We start from the raw sequence: 22,592 nt of genomic DNA on the forward strand, positions 1-22,592 counted from the left end.
CTTAGTAATGTTTCATTTTTATTGTCTTAACTGCTTTCAGTGCTAATGAGTATGAATGAGAGTGGGTTTATGAAACTGTACGTTTTGCGCGTATTACAAGAACGATTTTCATATTCATTGACAGAACCCCAGGCAATGTAGACTGAGAAGTAATCCAGTGAACTGAAAGGGATTTTACATGTAGTTAGACAAAGCCAGTTCCGGGTCCTGTGACTTATCAGGTGGTTGTTAAGTAAGCGGGAGTCGGAGGGAGAGTTTTCTTTCAATTGCACTCCGTTGCTCTAAACAAGAAGGAAGTAGATTTCCTACTCCTCCGGTTTATAAAGAGAGTAGGAAGTGAGGCTTTTAGTGTCATCGGGAAGGTTTGACAATGGCCGGCGGCTCGGTGTCGGAGTGTAAGGAGTACTTGTTTAAAGTGTTGGTGATCGGCGAGTTAGGCGTGGGGAAAACTAGTATCATTAAGCGTTATGTTCACGAGCTGTTTTCGCAGCACTACAGGGCAACTATCGGTGTTGATTTTGCTCTCAAAGTTATAAACTGGGACAGCAAGACACTGGTGAGATTACAGCTGTGGGACATCGCAGGTAAGATATCTGCTAACGCAATGAAACCCGGAACGACGTACAGAACGTCGCTGTCAAACAGTTTACGGTGTTACTGTCTAAAATGTAACGCGATTCGCTTTTGTGGCGGTGACTGCTTTATGGAGTGATGATCAAGTTACATTGCAGAACAACTACAATTACAATGTTACTGTAAATGGGCTCTACTAACAATCACTGCGGAGTTACTCTACGTGATGGTTGGTGTGTTACTTCTTAGACAGTGTGTTTTTTTGCAAGCGGTCTGAACCGAAACAGTTAAATGTCTTGTTATTTATGTGAGTTTGCAACAACTGGCTTCCCAGAAAAAGCAGCCTTTGGACGTGTCGTCGCTCTGTCAACCTTTGGTGATCACGTTAATTGCTAGTGAAATCTAGGTCAAATTATGTCTGAGCGGTTGTCCCTTTTTGAAAATCCTGCGGCCATTTACTGACAGTTCATGCAACAATTGCAGCACTTCAGTTTTTACCTAACACTCTACTATTTACTCTCATCTCACCGAAATCATTATTTTTTAAAAACAAATCAAAGGTTGTGCTTCTGTATCTTGGGAAGTACCCGGTATTGAGCGAGTTTGATTTAAGATTGGCTACCACAGAACCTCTTTAAAAAGTCAAGTCACCTATCGCTCCGGGCAAGTGAAAATACATCAGGTCCAGATCAGGCCCACGCATCTGTGCGCAAACCAAACAACAGCGGGCTACTGATATTTATACGGGGAATGGGGCTCTGTCCGGGCAGCTGTCACAAAACGCGGAATTTGGGGTCCCCGTGTGTAAAAGTGCCGTGCGGCTGGATTGCGGCACCATTAATAGAAACGGAAAAGCGCAGGCATGTGTAACATGTGATTCGGTCCCCGATTTCGGAGTAGTTTTGTAGGCGGAATGACGTCCTGAGAAAGGGTGTGAACCTGAGGACACTTTTGTGGCGAAAACCTGAAAACACGCTAACTGGGTTGCCTTTTCGACCTGTTGTCACACTTCCTAATTACTACAAACCCGATTAGTTAGGTTTAAAATGATTTTTTTTAACGGTTATGAAATTATTTGTAATTTTATACCAATTTATGTGCAAATTTTGTAGTATGGTGGCATCGACGAGTGAAGCTTAGGCAGAAAAATACCTTTATTATTTGAAATAGTTGAGTGGCTGGATCAGAGATTGACACAAAAATCATCTCTTCACGTAACTTTCTCATTCAGGCAAAGGCAACGAATGTTGTTTGGGTTTATGCAGCACTAATAACACGATTAACCTTTTGTAGCGTTGATTTTCTCATAATACTAATGCATTTTCACAGTCCAGCAAGGCAGTTCTCAGTTACAATCATAAGTAAAGCAGTGTCCATAAACTTGCATGCCAAGCGGTCAGTTTTGACCTTTGACACGCAGGCATTGTTCATTAATTGACCCCAGAAGGCTTCTCATTAATGCTGAAGACATTTTTTTTTTGCTAAGGAGACTATGCTGACCTTCTAAAAACCCAGCTGTTGTTTAATAAATGTATTACAGATCAACATCTAGATTTTTTCCCCCAGCCATTATTTGAGCACCTCTAAAATGACCTGAAACTTAAAAAAACTTACATGTTTTACAATTGGAAGTTTCTTTACTTCAGAAATCAGGTGCTCGTGGTTCAGACATCGAGGCTCCTCCTAGGATCAGCGACCTTTTTGGTCACAAGTTCCAGGTCCTTAATCATCACACACTGGCCCAGTAACTTAACTGGAATTCAGACTCTAATCCCAACCTGTTTAGCAAAGGACCTGTGAAATCCCAGGGGAATTTTTCAGGAATACCTCAGCACCCAGGAGCAGGGCGATCCAAGTAAAGTGGATGCTCGAGGAATTGCATGGGCGGTTCTGTGAATGAACCGACATTGGGGGGTGGGGGTTGTGTGATGGGTGCCGATTCACGGAACCATTAGGTGTAGCTGCATTATGAAAGTTGTGATGGCATTAATGCGAAATGATGCTATATTTGGTTTTTGTACAAGTTCTAGAACAGGTACATTGGAATGTATTCTTTCCCCACATCTCCCGTCTTGCTTGCTCTCAGACGTGAGAGCAAAGCTAGGGGTCCGAGTGCAGGGTCAGCTGTCCCTGGAGCGTCTTTCAGGGGTTTGAGGACCCTTCCTCAAGGGCCCAAGCAGGGGATTCAAACCGACGACCTTATTATCACAGGAATGGACGCCCATTTCACAGAGCCACACTCCATCCCCCCAGCTTAGCCCATGTCATGGTTCCACACCTTTAGTGTTGTGTTGCTAAAGTTGTCCCCCCCCCCAGCCCTCAAACCCCCTCACACACATATCCTGAGCAGTAGGAGTTGTCTCTTCACCCCCAGTTGTCAGGTCCTTTGCAAATGGAGCACTAATCAGCTTCAACCAAAATGCATTTCTCCCAACTGCTGGAAATAGAAGCTTATCATTGGGCCTGTCTGAGTGGGATGTGATGATTACAGCCAGGCTGTGAAGTAGGGACTTGAACCAAGGATCTAGACACCCGGCTGGGAGATCCAGCCCTCTAGCCACTGTGCAGTAGAACATGGAATCTGAGGGGGCGTGGTTTTTCCCATCTAACATGAGAACTGCCCCCGTTGGATTTTCAGGGCACTCCCTGGGCATGCATCTCCAAAGTGTGTCTTCTGTTAAAAACACATGAATTCAGCGCTTAGAGGAAATTGGCTGCCCTTAAATGCGGAATTTGGCACAAAGAGAAGTTGCATCCTCGGGTCTGTCAAGGCACCACAGTAAGGAGCATTTGCAAAAGACAGGGGGGTGGGGGGGCGTAGCCCCGCAATGTCAGGGGGTGAGACTTGGCCGGCAATTAAGGTGCGTTTTGTGCGACATGTCCGACATGCTGAGTTACAGCTGACAAAGCCTTTGTTTCTTCTGCCTTGGATGGTTTCCATGGAAACCCACCCACAGATGATATCTCGGTTAGGGCCGTTTGAGACGGAGGTTGTCCTGCGATAAAGATTGATCTTTTTTTTTTTTTTTTTTTTTTTTAAATTCAAAACCAGAGAGAAATGTGATGCACTGCTTCGCTTTCATGGGACCCGGTGGGAGAGCAACCATTTAGAGCATGGTTGTAATTAAGGATGTGGGATCTAATTGACCCATATAGTAGTTTTATATATTGATAGAGTGTATACCTAAGAGGAGAATGGCAGGAGGGGGCGTGGGGATGCTTATGTGCATGAGAAGGAGAGCACCCCACCCCACGTTCGATTGTTCTGTTGTCGTGAATCGTGCTTAAGCAAAAATCTTGAGGTAAAGCACAATGCCTTGTCGAGACGATTAACATTTGTTTTCACTGGTCTGGACATTTTTATTTATTTATTTTTTTTTGTCAAGTATAATCATTAGATTCATCCCTTTGATCATCTGTTTCTGAAAGCAAGTGTGGACTGATTGCAAAAGGATGAATCTGGGTAGCTGCTGTAATGGAAAAACTATGTGACTGCCAGGCAGGGCAAGCGAAACACGCACAGCACATCACTGGCTCCGTTCTTCTGTCAGGAACCACTGCAGAAATGGGACTCGTGTGATCCTGCCTGACAGGATTCCTGCTGATCAGTCTGTTCACCAAAGCTGAAGTCCAGGTGAAACTCTATAGGCATCAGGAAAGCAGTCAGCCAGTGCGCTCAATATTGAGTAGTAATTGTGCATTTACAACCACTTAAAGACACAGTTTGTTTTTCCTGGGCTCAGCGACAAATTGCACTTCGGTCTGGCATTTTTCCTATTTCGGTCATTTTTCATTCATCTTATTTATGTCATATATTTATGGATGGCTAGAATGACAATTACTGTGCACTACTGTACAAAAGGCAAACCGTTAGCCCAAATAAAAACAGACAATGATGGGACACTTGCTGTGGAAATGTAAGAGACCAGCTGCTCACCAGGAAGGTTATAAGTGAAGGCAGTTGGCTGGCAGGATGAACACAGACTTGCTATATGGCTACATCTTCCATCCATCTACCTATCTTCTAACACGCTTATGCTGGCCAGGGTGACGGGCTGAACTTGGAGCCTATCCCAGGCACCTCCAGGGTGATGCCAGTCCATCACAGGGCGTATACATGAACGCACTTGGTCATGTACTATGGATAATTCAGAGATGCTAATTAGCCTAATTGCATGTCTTTGATTGGTGGGAGGAGAGCCACACAACGCAGGGAGAACAAGTGAGGTCCACACATACACAGTGTGGAGACGGCATGTAGGCCTCACCAGCACTGGGGGGGTGAGGCAATGGCGCTACCCACTGAGACAAAAGCAGCATTAATGGAAACGAGGCCTTATTAAATGACATGCACAAAAGTCTGTGTGTGTGGATTAGGTTTATATTACATCAGGTTCCCACAAAGGTCTATAAATGCAATCAATAAAAGTCTCGTATTTTGTTTGGTTACTCATGGTTAAGACTGGGTGGGGGTTAAGGTTGTCGGCTTCAGATTAGAGTTTTCCCCATAGAAATGAATGGAGAGTCCCCACAAAATAAAATTACAAACCAATGTGTATGTGAGTGGGTATACCTTACCTTATGGGGACACAATGTCCCCACAACGTGATGAATAGTAGTTAGAAAAGTTTTTTTTTTCCTATAAGGAAAAACTCAATTTAATAAAAATCTGTAACTGCAATGAAAAAACTAAAAATGCAAAAAACTTTCTTGGTTACTTACGGTTAGGGTTATGGTTACATAGTTTGTCATAGTTCACGTTAGCATTTCTCCCATAGAATTGAATGAGCGGTCCCCATAAGGACTTTGTGTGTGTGTGTGTGTGTGTGTGTGTGTGTGTGGGTGGGGGGGGGGGAGGTGGGGTCATCTCCTCCAAAGCCACCTTGTTTATCCTTAACGAGATAACTGGAGCTATCAGGCCCAGCTGAGTTTCATTAGCGAAGCAACTATAGACTCAAAGCAGGTGATCAATTGCCATGGTAACGAAAGTTCACCCTAACCAAGCACCGTGCCATAGCTGTACCTCCCACTGACTCACACATGGAATTAAATGGGGGGGGGGGGGCGCCTCTGTGGAGTGCGTCTGGGCTACAGTGCGTGCGGTTCCTCATTCTGCCGTCCCCGGGGGCGGCTGCCTCAGATTCACTGTGACACACGGGTCTCATCAACAGCACATCGCGCCAGACTGACAGCTGCCCGCCCTGCTGTTCCCCAGCAGCCATGACTGTTCCCCAACCTTAAGAGACGTGCTGCAACGCTGCCCTGGCCCCATTCGGCTGCTTTATGGGTGCACTGGAGCCAGCTTTGGAAACACTCCGATCAAACGATCGTTGGCCAGATGAGTCGGAATCTTGGCCGCGGAGAAGCGGGCTCCCTGTGTGCCGCGCGCTGAAAACTGTACCGCTGGTTTCACCCTAAATCACAGTGCTGCTGACTGTCTAGAGGGCTGCTTTAAAAAACTGTGCTTGTTTTCAAATTCAGCTGTGAGTATCACAGTGGAATATTTTTGTGGTTTTTTTGTGTTCAGTTTCAGTCTAGCACATTTACAATGTGTGTAAGTGTGTGTGTGTGTGTGTGTGTGCATGCCTATTAGGTTTATAATGCATTACATTATGTAATAAAAACCTTCTGTTTTGACATAGTAGGGACCATTTTTCAGGTCCCCACAAAGATCTGTGAATGCAATCAAGAAACGAAAAATGCCAAAAGTCTCATTTTTAGTTTGGTTACTTATGGTTAAGGTTAGGCCTGGGTAGGGGTTAAGGTCGCCATGTTGGGATTAGAGTTCTCCCCATAGAAATGAATGGAGAGTCCTCACAAATATATACTGTAATTACAAACCTGTGTGTGTGTGTGGTGGCTGATAGGGGCTGTTCTTACTTTCCTCAGCTCATTAAGTATGTGATGGTCAGCTAGTGGTGCTAAAAATAGAACCATCTTGCAACAGAAAGATCTTTAAGCAGTTAAAAAAAACCCTCAGTCCCTATCCTTTGGAATACTGTATAATCTAAATGCTACAATGACCATCAACAGGTAAGCAGCTTTGAAACTGGGCGGATGGCCCACAGTATGTCTGCTATGTATATGCCATCATGTTACTGTCATGTTTATATAATTTCAAGTGTTATAGAATGTGCTGAGACACCAAGGGGAAAATCTCCTTTCAAGATGTGCTTACATTCGTCTAACGTCTTTCATACAGTGGAAAGAAAAAGATTATATAACAAGTTTCAGGAACTCATGAGGACCGTCACAAACACAGGGCAACTACACACTATTGTAGTACCGTAATGGACTGTCAGTCATCGCTAATTAAGGGGAGGAGACCCAGTTTGTAATATTAGATAATACAAGAGGGACACATGCTTCTAGCATATCTTGCTGGGACCATTGAGAGTGCAGGTCAGAGGTCGTTGCTATGCATTAATCTGGAGTTAAGGAGGGAAATGTGTTGGCAGGAAAATGGACTATTTTATGACTAATTCTTCGAGTTTATGTGGTGTGCTGGGCGGCAGCGGAAGAGCTCAGGAGAGGATAGGAAAGCTTCAGCCGTGCCTGATGTTCCCTGATGATTACAGCACTGTCTCTTTCAGGTCAGGAGAGGTTTGGGAATATGACCCGGGTTTATTACAAGGAGGCAGTGGGGGCCCTTGTGGTCTTCGATGTGACGCGGGGCTCCACTTTCGATGCCGTCTCCAAGTGGAAGCATGACCTGGACACCAAGGTGAAGTTACCCAACGGGAACCCCATTCCATCTGTGCTGCTGGCCAACAAGTGTGACCAGAAGGATGCCAGCAGCACCAATCCCAGCATCTTGGACAGCTTCTGCAAAGAGGCTGGCTTTCTGGGGTGGTTTGAAACCTCTGCCAAGGTAAGGTACCCCTCCACCATCATTGGCCTGCTAGACGGGGCAGCTGCAACATCACCTGCCCCTCTCCAACTGCAAAGCTTGCATACATGCAAAACAGGATGCTGTTGTAGACTTGTGACATACTACTTTCATGTCTCTCATTTTTATGTATACGATGTCATTACGGTGGGAGTAGTAGCACAAAAATATTTGGCTCAGTACTTAAAACAATTTTGAAAGTAATAGTCTGCAATGTGGGACGACATGGTGGTGCAGTGGTTAGCACTGTTGCCTCACACCTCTGGGTCCCAGGATCGAATCTCCGCTTGAGTCACGTGTGTGGTTCTCCCCATGTCGTCGTGGGGTTTCCTCCGGGTACGCTGGTTTCCCCCCACAGTCCAAAGACATGCTGAGGCTGATTGGAGTTTCTAAATTGCCCGTAGGAGTGCATGTGTGAGTGAATGGTGTGTGAGTGTGCCCTGCGATGGGCTGGCCCCCCATCCTGGGTTGTTCCCTGCCTCATGCCCATTGCTTCCGGGATAGGCTCCGGACCCCCCGCGACCCAGTAGGATAAGCGGTTTGGAAAATGGATGGATGGATAGTTTGCTGTTTTGTAGTCAAACTATGTTGGCGTGTATTTAACGAAATAGAATTTGCTAAGTACTGCAGTGCATGATGGGTATAATATTTAGAGGCTACTTAAATTTAATAATCTGCAATTGCTGCAACTGGTGTAGACTGGATCTAGGTGTGAATCAACTTCATGGTTTAGCTGCCAGTAATCCTACCCTTGTACCCCTGAACAAGGTACTTCCCCAGATTGCTTAAATGACACAACTGCATGTATTAATCAAAATCTAGGATTGCAAGTGGTAGATGTCACATTACATAAATATTTATGTTAAGTATAAGCTGCTCAGGAAAGCAGAATCTTTTCTCGGGGCCCTTCAAAACCTCACTTCTCTGTTTAGCCTGCAAAAGCCCTCCTTCAAAACAACTGTACTACACAGTGTCCCTGAAGCTGCAGATTCAAAGCCGATTTACCTTAGCAACCGTTCCTTTGCGGGAGGGTATATGTCGGGAAAACCTCGAACCGCCTGCTTTCTTCAGTCCTTCGTTTTGACTGACTGTCTTATCCGTCGCTCCATGCGAGCCGTGGCCAGGCTGGAACACGCCGCATGAAATAACGAACGTACCAAACAGTTGCCAGCTGTCGAGGCACCAACAGCTGTGAGCGGAAATGCAGAAACGCGAGGAAAGTCTGCGTTCCCTGGAAATGAGGAGTTTGAGGTTGTCATCTTCTCCTTTCATCATCTAGGAAGTACTAAACCTTCTTCCCTCAGACCAGACAGGATCTGATATCTTTAATGTGTGCGGTTGATTGATTGAGGTTCTCATTCTACCCTGATTGATTTTTGATTATCAGACAATAGTATAACAACCCAACACTGCCTGACATTTGAGTCTGACCCCCTGTAACCAGATCCAGTCCTGTGCTTCAGTATTCGGCCTCTAAAATAGTCCTCGAGCAGCAGATATCTGCAAAGTTGTATTGCGGACTTGGCTTCTCCCCAGATGGCACCTTCCACCCCCCTAGAGCTGTCTTCAGTTTTTCTAACACAGCTGCGTTTTGATCCTTGGCTTTGGATACAAGAAAGATGCAAAAATATTGTGGTAAATATTGGTATAAGTATCACCAATAAGGCATTAACCAGTCGTTTCATGGGGACTAAGCAGGGATGAATGAACACGGTGATGATGTGATTTTTGAGTCTTCAGCCTGGCTTGGATGAATTTGGAAAGGAATGTGTCCTCACCTTGCTTAATAATTCTAGCTTCTGGATGAGTGTTATTGAATATACAGAATTCACCATTTTGAACAGACATTTTCACTGGTCTCCTTAAGATATGATCTGCATATTATAGGCATATTTTTGCCACAAACAAATGTAGCTTGACTTCCTGTACATCAGGGGTGTCAAACTCCAGTCCTGTGGGGCTTGAGCCCTGTGTAGCTTGGTTCTTTACCTGTTCCGCCATAAATGATTCAGCTCAAGAGTTGTGTAGCCATTAGCACAAGGAGTTGAACCAGGTGTGTTAAATGATGGGAAACCCAAAAATGTGCAGGGCTCCGGTCCTCCAGGACTGGAGTTTGACACCCCTGCTGTATTTAAAGGAAGGACTATATAGAGACAAATATCAGAAGTGTCTCTGAAAGGATGCTGAGATGACATTCTCATGAATATATGCATTTTTATGGTAATTTTTGTGAACCAGCGCGTTTGCTCCTCTCACCTCCTCCTCAGCTTATTTCTATCCACATATTGGGACGGATTTGGACCAGAGCATGTGGCCTCCAGAAAGCATGTTCTACAACACTTGGCTGTAGAACATTCGCTTGAAGACCAGCAGTGGCTTTGCATATCCCCACAAACAGAAGGCAGATTAACTGATCTCAGATCAGTCCCATTCCTGTTCTCAGAGGCTTATGGCGATTGACAGCCTACAGGTTCTAAGCTCTCCATGTTCTGCACTCCCTAGTAGAGCCATTTCTATGGCAGAGCAGTGAGAAGTTCCAGTGGGAAGGTCTCCTTGGAAACCCTAACACTCTGGTCTACAGAGCTTTTTTTGTTTGATATTTATTGATATGTTAAACCATTGTTTCCAAACCCAGTCCTCAGGGAACCACGGACAGTCCATGTTTTTGCTTCCTCTCAGCTCCCAGTGTACCTGTACGAGGTATTTGGTGTTCCTGATTGGCTAGGAGCTGGGAGGGAGCAAAAATGTGGACAGTCTGGGGTTCCCCGAGGATTGGATGGGAAACAATGCGTTACACTCTCCTAGTACTTGTATATTGACCATGTAAGCCACACCCACTGCACTGAAAGATGTTCAATTCCTCTGTTTGTAGAGCTACCCTGGGGGGGGGGGGGGGTATTCCACCAAGCAGGATTTTCTAGTTAGCTGGATAACTTAAGTCTGGGCTGCCTAACCCTGCTCTTGGAGATCTACCACCTTCAGAGCTTAGGCATGACCCTAATTTAACACACCTATCTCAGATGATCAGGTCCTTCACTACCATCTCAGTATTGGAGCCAGCTTAGCTTCAACATAGTGACTAGTACTGAGGTGCTACTGAAGGACCTGATTATCTGTATCGGGTGTGTTTAATTAGGGCCGCACCTAAGCTCTCTGGGGTGGTAGATCTCCAGAAGTAGGAATGGGCAGCCCTGACTTAAGTCAAACGTGAAAACAGCAAGAGAGGTAAGTGGCATTCCTACTGAACTTCAGCCAAATGTAAGGATTGTCATCTGGCTGTTGAGGAAATAGTGCTTTGTGGAATACCCCCTTGGTCCACCACAAATGGAAACATCTGGAAGCAAGTCTAGCTGCAAAGTGGTAGGCACATAGGCTCACAGAAAGGGATCTGATCACCTAACATCAATACTCAATTAGCAGCAAATCCCACCAGCAATCTTCCAATGTCTAATGGAAAGCCTTCCTGGAAGAGTACAGGCTATTATTGCAACTAAGAGTGAGCTGACCTTTTACTGATACACTTGGTTTCAGAATGACATGTTGAACAAGCTGGTGACTTTTGGCCATATAGGGTAAGTGTTCGGTGGTCTTCAGGGAGTTTTGGTATTTCTTTAAAGCAGGGGTGGGGATCCTCTTCCATGGAGGGCCCGTGTGCTGCAGGTTTTTGGGATGACCTCTCAATCAACCAATAATAAAGCAGTACTTCTCAACTCCAGTCCTGAGGACCCACTGTTATTGGCTGATTGAGAGGTCATCCCAAAAATCTGCCCCCACAGCGACTCTCCATGGATCAGGTTCCCTGCTTTGAAGTTGTATATAGGCAATATTCACACATGCTAATGGACTTTTTTCAGATTTTGTGATGTAGTGGTTCTTTGTTGTGGTCTTCAAGGACGGGAACAGAAAGGTTAGCAGGTCAAATTTCAGCACCAGTACTGCTGCAGTACTCACAAACTTCAATTACCTCAGAATACTTCTAGTCTTACTGCAGAGAAATAAAGCATTGTTGCGTGTTCAGAATCCATTAATGGTCTGTATATGGTGTGTGCTTGTGTGTGTCCCTGCCCTCCGGCGCAGCCTCATATATTGCGTACGCTGCCTTTGGACCGAGAAGCCCCAGACTAGTAAAGCTGTCGCTGAAAACGGATGGATAAGTGTGGCCACTGCTGCTGGCTCTGCTATCCTCTGAGCCAGAACGTTTTTTGATGGCTCTGGCTTTAGCGAAGGTACAGCTCTAATAAAAGAGGCTGAGAGCCGCTTTATCCTGGGGAGACAGTGTGGGGTGGGGGGGCCGCAACACCGGGTGATTTTCAGCACGGCCCCCGCCAGCTAAAAAACCCCACACTGCAAAAAATTTAAATCTAGGCAAGTATAATTTTCATATATTTAGACAAGACTCTAATTTCATTAATAAACTGACCAAAGCACACCTTATGAATATGATCCAATTTGCTTGCATTTAGGCATATTGCCTTATTTTCGGAAATCTTAGTGCAACATCATGGAGAAGCTCACAGCTTTGCAAAACTTATTGGATGGCAGAGACCAGCGTGGACATTAGTGGAGCTGGAAATTACAGCTTCTCGTACGGAAACCCAAACAACCCTATTCTATCAGGTTTTGGCTCCCCCCAATCAGCACTGGCCTCGGCCAAGGCCGCTGCTGAACTAACAACTCCTCAAGAAGAACAAGGCAGTGAGACTCTCTTGCATTCCTCTCCCCCGATCCCAAGGACTTACCGCACCCTCCCCCCATCCCACGCCTTCGCCGCTTCATACCCCCAGCGTGAACAGGCGGGTCTGTGACCAGCGCCCTCGTGGCTGCAGGACCGGATGGCTGTCTGTCTCTGCTGGACTACCTCCACCTCCCCATTTCCCTCACCTGTTGCCAGTCGTGTCATTTTTATGTTGTAAGGTGTAGTGATCATGTGCTTATGTTGCTGAGGTGTTCACCTCTCTCTCCTCATGTTACTCTGTTTCTTTTCTTCTCTCTTCCCCTGTCTCCCGACTGGTCTACCCCCTACTGTGATGTTTGTGTATATGTATTGTCGGGTTGATGGCCAGTTTTTTTCGCTGGTACTCGTAACTAGTGACATGGTATATTGCAACAGCAATAAAGGGTTGAATAAAAACAAAAAAAACAAAACAAGAAATATTTATACCGCCCTGGCAGGTAGTTTTTCTAGTCTTAGGCCATCTTGTCTAAAAATGGTTAAAAAGTTTCTTATCTTGAAAGGCCATTTTTTGTAGTTCGGACTTTTCCGGGGGGGCATTTAAGATACGTAAGTGTACATGCCTTTTCTGGTATTCATTTCACATTTCATTTTGTTTACTTTTTATAGACACACTAAGATATTTCCTTTAGTAATGAGGAGGGGACATCCCAATATGAGGTGAAGGCATGTGTCAGGCCCAATTATGTTTCATTCTGTGCCTTAATACCCAGCATATAAGATTGGGTCTTGTTTTTTATACTGGTTACATAACATGGCCAAACCCTGGCTCAGTCTGCACCATGTCTTGGCTACCTCCATTTGCCTATTCTCCTGGTGTAGCTCTTGTGAATTGTTTTTCCTAATTCTGCATCCAAAGAAAATGCCTCATTCTCGTAAGTCTTTTATTTGCCATTTGCACAAGTACATTGGAATCCTTCTCTTTGCCTACCCCATCTTCCTCTACATAGCTTGGGGGTCACAGCACGGGGTCAGCCAATGTGCGGCACCCCTGGAGCTAGGGGTTAGGGGCCCACTCAAGGGCCCACGGACATGTGACTCTTCTGAGGGCAGGTGCTTGAACCAGTGACCTTCCGATCACAGGCACAGAGGCTTAGCTCACTGAGCCGTCGCCCCCCCCCCCCCCCCCCCCCCCCGTGTCACTTGGTTTTTTTTCTGTCCGTGTCACTTTCATGAGTCTTGTAGTTATTTTGGGTCTCGTGTGGTTCCTCACTAATCGAAGCTGGAGAGATTCTGTGGATGAGCACTAGAGCATCTCTAGGGTTTGACAAGAGGTTACTGGGTTCAACTTCTAGCCAGGAGGTCAAGAACACTGCTGCTGGAAAACTTGGACCCATGTGCAGTCAATTGTAGAGCTGTGGAAAAAGTAGCCATGGAACCCGTATGTAGCTAGAGCTGTGACTGGTTAAAATATCTGCTGATGGCCCTGGCTGATGTGTGTCTGCCTTGGTTTCCTCAAATGGGAGGGAGGGGGACCAGTGTGTGAGTCATGCTCTGTCCCTCTCCTTCTGTTAGTGTCTCTTGAGGTCGACGACTCTCCTCCCGTAGGGATGCGTGTCGTGCTTCAGGACGTAGCCGCAAAATCTCTGGGTTTTCTAGTTCAAGCCCCAGGAACAGCCCTGCTGGGAAGCCCGTTACCAAAGGTCCTGCAGTCTGAGAGGGTGAAACTGGAAAACTCAGCGGCTAAAATGCTTGGCAGCGGAAGGCGTCGCAGAGCGTGCGTTTGCAGTGCAAGGTGTCGCAGAGCGTGCGTTTGCAGTGCATATTCAAGCAGCATGGTAGCTAATGTGCCTGCAGCCTTGGAGGTTTAGTCCCTATCCACACCCCCCCCCCATTCTGTTTTTGTGGAGTTTGTATGTTTCCACCAGGCACTTCTGTATTAAAAAAGAAAAATGCAGTGAATCACACTTGGCGTTCCAGAGTTGCCCATAGTGCGTGATTGTCGGTGCATGTGAATGTGTGCTCTGTAATCCGCTGGCACCCTATCTGCTGTGTGCCTGGTCTCTGGCCCCGAGGAGGCCGCAGCGTCCGCGTCGTTAACTGGCATCTGCTCCATAAACTAGGAGCCCTAAACAAGGGCTATATTACAAACAGATCGTTTATTCACACAAGGAACTGCAAGGAGGCCCAAGTCTAACAAGCTGAGAGTGCGTTCTGAATGGTATTCATGGCTAGGCTCTTGTTTGTCTCCTGGAACCAATTCTTTCAGAGCTTCATTAATGAGAGCGACTTGAAGTCTATCCTGAAGCTATGAGCCAGTGATGAGGTATGATAGCAGGTATGACATGGGTATATTCTCTGGTTATACTTGCAGTACTTACTACAGAATTTGTATTCATCAGATGAGGAATACATATAAGAACATAGGAACATAAGAAATTTACAAATGAGAGGAGGCCATTCGGCCCATCAAGCTCGTTTGGGGAGAACTTAACTAATAGCTCAGAGTTGTTAAAATCTTATCTAGCTCTGATTTAAAGGAACCCAGGGTTTTAGCTTGCACTACACTAGCAGGAAGACTATTCCATACTCTAACTACACGCTGTGTAAAGAAGTGCTTCCTTAAATTTGTTTTAAAATGTTCTCCCGCTAATTTCCACTTATGACCACGAGTTCTAGTATTTAAACTAATATTGAAATAGCCATTTGGCTGAACAGCATCCCGACCAGTTAGAATCTTATATACCTGGATCATGTCCCCCCTTAGTTTCCTTTCCTCGAGGCTAAACAGATTCAGCTCAGCTAACCTCTCCTCATAAGACATTCCTCTAAGACCAGGAACCATTCTCGTAGCCCTACGTTGCACCCTTTCCAAGGCAGCAATGTCCTTCTTAAGGTATGGTGACCAAACCTGCACACAATGTTCTAGGTGGGGTCTTACCACGGAATTATATAATCGTAGCATCACCTTCCTTGACTTAAACTCCACACACCTAGAGATGTAACCCAACATCCTATTGGCCTTTTTTATTGCTTCCCCACACTGACGGGAGTGGGACAAAGAAGCATTAACAAACACAACAAGGTCTTTCTCATAATCAGCTACCTTTATTTCAGTGGAACCCATAAAATATCTGTACTTTATATTTCTGTTCCCTGCATGGATTACTTTACATTTATCTATGTTAAATTTCATCTGCCAGGTATCAGCCCAGTCGCTAATTAAATCAAGATCCCGGTGTAGCCTCTCTGCTGCTAGATCTATATCTGCCACACCACCCACCTTCGTGTCGTTTAGCACTGGCCTGCTACTGCTATCACTTACCTCCTTAGTGCGATAACTCATAATGTACTTGATGGATCTTTTTCAAACGCAGGAACTTTGTATAGGAGAAGGTCTGGAACTGATTTAATTTTAAGAACAATCATACTAAAACTGACGCAATACTACCTAGTGACAGCAAAGGGAAGGGTGACTGCAGAAGACACTTGTAAACATGAGAACTCAAAAAGTACTTCATAGATCCATTATGCATAGATTTTTATTTTTTTTTTATTATGTGGATAAAGACCTACACCTAATTCCATTTTGAGACAAATTCCATCAAAACTGAAGCAGTGTCACTTACGGTACTTTTGCTCTGCCACCAAGAACCAAGTCATACTAGACCCATATCTGTACTGACACGGCCCTGCTTACAAGCTGGGCTGAAAGTGGGACCAAAACGAGCAGGCTTCATCACCACCACCTCATGCATGCAGATGCTAATGTTCTGCATGTGAATTATGTGAAGGAAAAAAAACTATATTCTAAGTATGTCGTTATTCGTAGTATTGACGCATTCCTGAAAAATCAGAACTTGAAAATTTCCTACCTCCTACCACAAAACGGCTAAACGGAATGGATGCATAATGTAAATTTACACAAGCAAATGCTAATTCTGCTAGCGTTTCCTGCTTGCATAACACGACGATTCTCACAGATGTGCTAGAAAAATAGGAAATTAACACATAGTAAATCATGATTTACAAAGCGTGAACGGTAAATAAGCGCCTCTATGGTTTTATGTCCGTGTCGTGCTCCAAATTCGGCAATGCCTTTACCGAGCCGACCCTACCGCAGTGGAAAACCGAAACAGGTTGCACCCGCACTGTAACTAGTCTCTCTTTGTGGTTCAGCTCAACCACAGCTCAGGTCCTCTATGCCAACAGAAAAATGCCATTAGTGGTGGTGCCTGAATGGAGAGTTAGATGCAGATCTGGTGAATCTGATTGCATTAAGACAAGTCACACAAAGTTGGCCATTTATGAAAGATTTTTGGAGATGTTGGGAGAGTGTATAGGGGTGCGAGAGGGGATGTGTGTGTGTGTCTGTGTGTGTGGGTGCTATCCAGGGAATACGTGTAGGGCTGCAGGTGTGCTACCTTATAGTGAGGTATTCAGCAGTGTCCTACAGCTGCAGAGAAATGACGTGTTTAAGGTGGAGCACACAACGGGTGGAGAAATGATGCCGAAGGGTTGTCTGTTGTCTTTCTTCTGGGTTTCCTGTTGTCCAGGTGGAGCTGCTGTGAGGCCTGGCGGGTTATGATTCTGTCCTGTGATCAGGAGGTTGTGGGTTCAAATCCCAAGGTCAGCAGAGTGATTTCTCTGTTGGGTCTTTGAAAGATGTTCTAAACTTCAGTTGCTCCAAGTTGCTGCAACTAACCCTGGTTTTTCAGGTGTACATCGTTTTGGTTAAAAATGTCTGTTTCCATCCATCCATTTTCTGTAACCGCTTTCCTATTTAGGGTCGCGGGGGGTCCGGAGCCTATGACCACTAGGCAGGAAATAACCCAGCATGGGGTGACAGCTCATCACAGGACATACTCACACACTATTAAGTGTCTGCTTAACTGTTAAAGAAATGTTTGCCAGTGGCTCATCCAAAGTTCAGAAGCATCACATACACTACAGACCTCCATTTGGGTGGTGTTACCAAAGTACAGCAACCCCATAGGGTGTCATTTCGTACCACCAGAGTTGGGTAATTCAGGGCCAGAGAGCAACAGTCCAGACCAAGATTTTGTTTCAAGTACTCAACTGGTTGGTTGAAATAAAATCCTGGTCTGGACATTTACTCTCTGGACCTGAATTACCCAACTTTGAGTAGCACAAGCTCTGTCGATCCACCTTCCAGTGCCACCTTAAAGCCTCACATGGTGAAAGCTTCCTGCTGCGGACAGAAGCCATATAAGGCATGACGGGGTACCAGACATCCACTCTGCTTATCACTTTGAGTTTGTCTGCTAACCTTTAATTGGATTATTGATATCTTTTACCATTAATGTGACAGCAGTCTACATTGGCTCTGAGGAAGTGCCCTTAAGAAGTAATCTGTTAAATTAAAATGGGTCAGCATATTTAAGTATGAGTATAAAAACCTATTCACAAATTCCAAGTTATTGCATAAATTAATGCCTTCATAATCAGAAGTTATTGGATTACAGAATAATAATAGCCATAGCCAGCGCAATAATAATATTGCTGGATGATGGTGATAAAAATGATAAACAAAAATTATGAGTTTTGAATTGACTTTATCCATAATCAGTCGTGTCCTAATCAGCGAGTGATTATTTCACACCATGATGTGCAGAGAAAATGGCTTGAGCTACGGTTCAGCTGGAATCCCGTGCGTCTGGCTGCAGAGGAATTAATCCCAAAGAGGCTTTATTCGGCTACATGACCGGCGTGGTTCCCGTCTGACCCCATCCCTCTGACATAGGTCCTCCCAATGCACACAGCCTTTCTGCACCTTTGTGACCTTTATCTCATGACCCTCACCATTATCCATTTTCCAGGACAACATCAACGTGGATGAGGCGGCTCGGTTTCTGGTGGACAACATCCTGGCAAGCGTGAAGGGACTTCCCTACGAGGAGAATACTGGGGACCGGGTCCAACTGGACCAGGACACGGCGGTGGCTGAAAGCAAGTCTGGATGCTGCTAGCGGTGACGAGCTCGAGGAGCTCCTGGGTCAAGGACTGTGGTCCAGTGCCAGCGATGGAGGGGAGTCTCCAGAGCTTGATCCGGAACAGTCCCCGAAATGTTCCCCAGTCTGCACTCAGATGATGGAGTCCTCTCCTGGTTCCAACGTCTTCACTACATTTCTTAGACACAGTTAGGGTGCATATTATACTATATCCCATCCGTAGGTTAAAACCTGCCTGTTCTCCACACGGACCAACACATAATATGCAAGAGTCATTCTGCTTTGGTCAAATAAATAATTAGCTTAGAATATCAGAGAACATTCCTGAGCTCAGATAATGATCAACGCAAACATGTCATGGTTTTAGAACCTGTTGTTCCTCTGAGATTCTCACCAGTTTGTGATGGCAAAAAGAATTGAATGATGGCAAAAAAAATTATTATAGGGTTTTTTTTTTTTTTAATAAAGCCTCCTAAAATAATATATAAAATAATAAAAAAACAGGTGTTTTTCCATTGTTAAACAATATAACTGAAAGAACCCTTTTAAAACAATCACGTAAAAAACTTTACATGAAGGACTTTTAATTAAAGAATCGTGAAAAATTTGGTAACACTTAACTTGAGGGGGCAAAGTAACCTAGTAGCTCAGTTACTACTCAAGTACGAATGATACACAAACTGCAGATTAGAGCATACTACTACATTATTTGTGCGCTCTCAAGTAGTGCTACCAAAAATGTAAACGAGTAACTTTTTCATAATGGAAGAACGCATTCCAGTGTTTTAACCACAGCATTTTTTTGTTGCCAAAACAGGACACGGTCATGCACCGTGTCATCATGCATAATGACATATCTGATGGAATGTAGCTTCAGGACGAGGAAGTAGTTTGCATTTGTCAGCATTAAAAGTGTTGCTAAGCGAAACCTTCTGAAAGAAAAGCGAAGTCATGGAGTGTTTTTCTTATGTTAGTGTTGTGTGAAAGTTTCATCTGTCAGATTTATTTTGGTTAATGGGTGTCTACGTAGTGTTTTACGGATCAGCAAAGCCTTATTTTCAGTGAAGAATCCTCACTTGTTCTTAAATTCTGTTTTAAGGCACAGGCCAGACAGTACTGATATGTGTTGAGGGTTTGAAAATGGTATCACCTGTGTGAAACACTCTGGGTGTCAATAGGGGAGTCTTCATCAAATTTTTGAGCATCCCATCCTGAAATGGCAACTTCCTGTTCAAAGGCATTGAATTTCCCTGCCTGCTTCCTGTCGAAAGGCAGCGAATTAGACTCCCCGCGTCACTATGGAAACTTTGCAGCGACGCAGTAGTCCTCATCTGCTCTTGCTTTGTGAGCGGTGAGAATCACCATTCTCCAGAACCACCTTGAAAACTGACCTCTCCGCGCTCTGTGAACCATCACGGATACTGAATTCATTATGCCTCACCCAGCCTGCATGGTCGGTCAGTGACCCAGTGTGCTGTAAAATGATGTCATCCTTTTTTTTTCTTCTATCTTGCGAAATTCCTCTGCGGTGAAGAAGCCATCGCAACTCTTCCACAAGCCTCGGTATTCTGTTCACAGTTTGAAATTTCCAGGACATCACAGTGCCCTTTTAATTGCTGCTAGATGATTACTCTCCCTTAGATGGACACGCTTATTGTATTTTCTGGTACGAGCCTCCTGAAATGTGTCAGCATTAGGCTACGAGTTTTGATTATGTTCTGAATGTAAGCCGCAATCCATCCATCCATCCATCCATTTTCCAAACCCCTTATCTGTCTGGGTTGCGGGGGGTCCGGACCCTATCCCAGAAGCTATGGGCATAAGGCAGGGAACAACCCAGGATGGGGGGGCCAGCCCATCGCAGGGCACACTCACACACCAGTCACTCACACATGCACTATAAGCAGCAGTATTAATGCTATTTTGTTATTAATGGTGATGTATGTAAATTCATTCAAACTGAGGGTGATATAAAAACATCGGAAGCTAATTTAGTAGCATCAGTAGTTTCTGTGTTTCTGATTTATTTCAGCAAGGCTCCATAGATGAGACAAACTGGTTTGGCCTGTCTCTTTCCTTAAGGTGCTTGTACCAGTTTAAGGTGGACCCATGGAGACATATACACACATACTTTTAACCTGAATGCGATGTTTAGTAGCTTAGCGCAACTCAACAGTTCTAAACTGAAGAGAGAATTCTTGTGTTCCTGCAATGGGCCGGCCCCCTGTCCTGGGTTGTTCCCCACCTCATACCCGTAGCTTCCAGGATAGGCTCCAGACCCCCTGCGACCCAGAAGGATAAGCGGTTTGGAAAAGGGATGGATGGATGGATTCTTGTGTTCAGAAGCTTCAGCTAGAACTTCATAACACTGGACTCCTTTGTTTGTCCTCCTGAATCGACGTAGATAATCGATTATCTCTGTTCTTCATGTTTCGCCTCTGAAATGGAAATTACAAACTCGGCTCCTTAAATCACATCCACATTATCTAGACGGGCATTTACTTCGTATTCTGCCCCCTTCCTTAGTGGCAAAATGGTCAGATCGAACAGGCCCATGCTATGTCATGTGCAAGAATGTGCTAATAAAGTGTTATTGCTTTTTTTTTTTTTTTTTACTAATTATAATTTGACTTTTGCTTCAAATTAAAGGTACTATTGTCTAATAGTGTATTAATAGTCTTTTGTATTTATTGGATGGAATTTTCCTGTAAACCTAAAATGTAAATGGTGCTTGATATATCACACTGTAGATTTATGGTTTTGTACATTGTTTTATAACTTTTCTTTTAATGGTGGATCCCTGCTGTAGTAGAATTAGAGACTTCAAATTAGTATCTTGTAATTTGGGATGTCTGTTCTGCATACTGTTAGTAAATAATATGCAGTAAATTTGATTTCTTCAAGTTGTTTTGTCCTGCAATGTATATTTTTATCGGAAGAGTCTCTTTGCACTTTTGTTAAAAGGGGGTATTTCTGATGGCTGGGGAGCAGAATGTCGGCATATTCTAGTTGCTCTTGTGCGTTTATACAGCTGTGATACTGAGATGCCACTCTCCAACTAGCTGCTGCCGCCTTTGAAATCTGAACTGGCAACCCTCTTTAACTACTATGCTAGTTGACTTTTTCAAACTTTGGTAACGCTGTGCTTATTCTGTAGCTCCGCCTGAGGTTTTGCAAGGTTTAGGCTGCATATATTGACTGAATTTATCTCTGGGGGGGGGGGAGGTCGCACCACCCTGTGGCCAGCAACGTGATTATCTCTCTGTTGGGCCCTTGAGCGAGGCCCCTAACCCCAAAACATGCCAGAAAAATGGCTCTGCTCTGCTCCAACCCTGAGCTTTTTTCTCAATGCTTCATATTCAGATACTATTTAACTGTACTTGTACCAATGACAAAGATATTTCTACAAATGACAGAAGTATGATCATCATGAATGAGTAAAAGAGAAATCTCTTTTCATACATGCCCACAAAAAAATAATCCATCTTCTGTTTTTTTTTTAATGAGCAACCAGCTGTTTCAAGTTCCTCTCGTACTGATTATCATTCACAGGGATTGCTTGGATCACGCATGTGGGAAGTATGGCGAGAACATGTAAACGTCACACACGCGGAGCTGGGACCCACCAGCAGAACCACCCACGTTTCGGTGGCCCATGGGGATGCGGCCCTGGCTGATGTCCCTCCAGGCATGGAATCCATGAGCTCTCATTCCGGAACCCTGTACTCGTCCACACATTTGTTCCTTTGTTGAAACCGGAGTTCCAGACATTTTTGAGAAGCTTCAACAGACACAAACACACAAGCCATGGGCCTGTTTTATTCATAAATGCCTCAAGGGTCCATTTCCTCATGTCCCTGAGTGGGAGGCCCAAGCAAAGCCCCTGCTCCCCTCCCTGTCATGTCACAGTGGGTAATGTGGAAGAGTGTAATAGTCAGCTGCTTCTTCATCACCAAGCAGCTCTACAAACTAAAAGCATAATGCTTTAGACATGGGGGGGGCATTGAGAGGTACAGGCAGAGAGATTACGTCTCTGATTGGATATCATAGCTCTGCTTCCTGTTAGCTTCCTGTGTCGTACCGTCATTAACAAAATTATCTTTTTCTTATGATTATTGCTATAAAGAACAATTTTAGCGATTCTAAAAAGCGAGCAAGCATTATTTAGTAAAATATGGTAATTTACTCTGTGATTTTGACACATCCAGAGCTGAAATCATGCTTTTTTTGCCCAAGTACATTGGAACACTATTTTTTGCATATCCCAGCTTGGTCTGCTTTGAGACATATACTGATCAGCTGTTACATTAAAACCACTTGCAGGTGAAATTGATTGTCTCGTTGCAATGGCACCTGTCAAAGGTGACAGTGAACAGTCGATGTGTTGGAAGCAGTAAATGTGGACAGGTGTAAGCATTTGAGAGGCTTTGACAGGGGCCAGACTGTGATGGCTTGACTGGGTCAGAGCATCTTCGAAGCGGCAGGT

At 44.7% G+C, this 22,592-nt stretch overlaps 1 protein-coding gene across 1 annotated transcript; it reads left to right on the forward strand.

Moving 5' to 3' along the window:
- The first annotated feature begins 236 nt into the window (after window positions 1-236).
- rab32a (RAB32a, member RAS oncogene family) lies at window positions 237-20,774 on the forward strand. The gene is made up of 3 exons (XM_048985837.1): window positions 237-584; window positions 7,167-7,444; window positions 17,975-20,774. Exons 1-3 carry the CDS (start codon window positions 371-373, stop codon window positions 18,122-18,124), a joined length of 642 nt encoding a protein of 213 aa, XP_048841794.1. The 5' UTR covers window positions 237-370; the 3' UTR covers window positions 18,125-20,774.
- The last annotated feature ends 1,818 nt before the right edge of the window (window positions 20,775-22,592 follow it).

This window comes from Brienomyrus brachyistius, chromosome 19 (genome assembly GCF_023856365.1).
Source record: "Brienomyrus brachyistius isolate T26 chromosome 19, BBRACH_0.4, whole genome shotgun sequence".
Taxonomy (NCBI): domain Eukaryota; kingdom Metazoa; phylum Chordata; class Actinopteri; order Osteoglossiformes; family Mormyridae; genus Brienomyrus; species Brienomyrus brachyistius.

Excerpts from the sequence above, each read along its gene's own strand:
- rab32a (XM_048985837.1), top strand. The coding sequence starts at position 371 with ATGGCCGGCGGCTCGGTGTCGGAGTGTAAGGAGTACTTGTTTAAAGTG. Across the intron at positions 585-7,166 it reads ACAGCTGTGGGACATCGCAG|GTCAGGAGAGGTTTGGGAAT; the intron begins GTAAGATATCTG and ends TGTCTCTTTCAG. Across the intron at positions 7,445-17,974 it reads GGTTTGAAACCTCTGCCAAG|GACAACATCAACGTGGATGA; the intron begins GTAAGGTACCCC and ends TCCATTTTCCAG.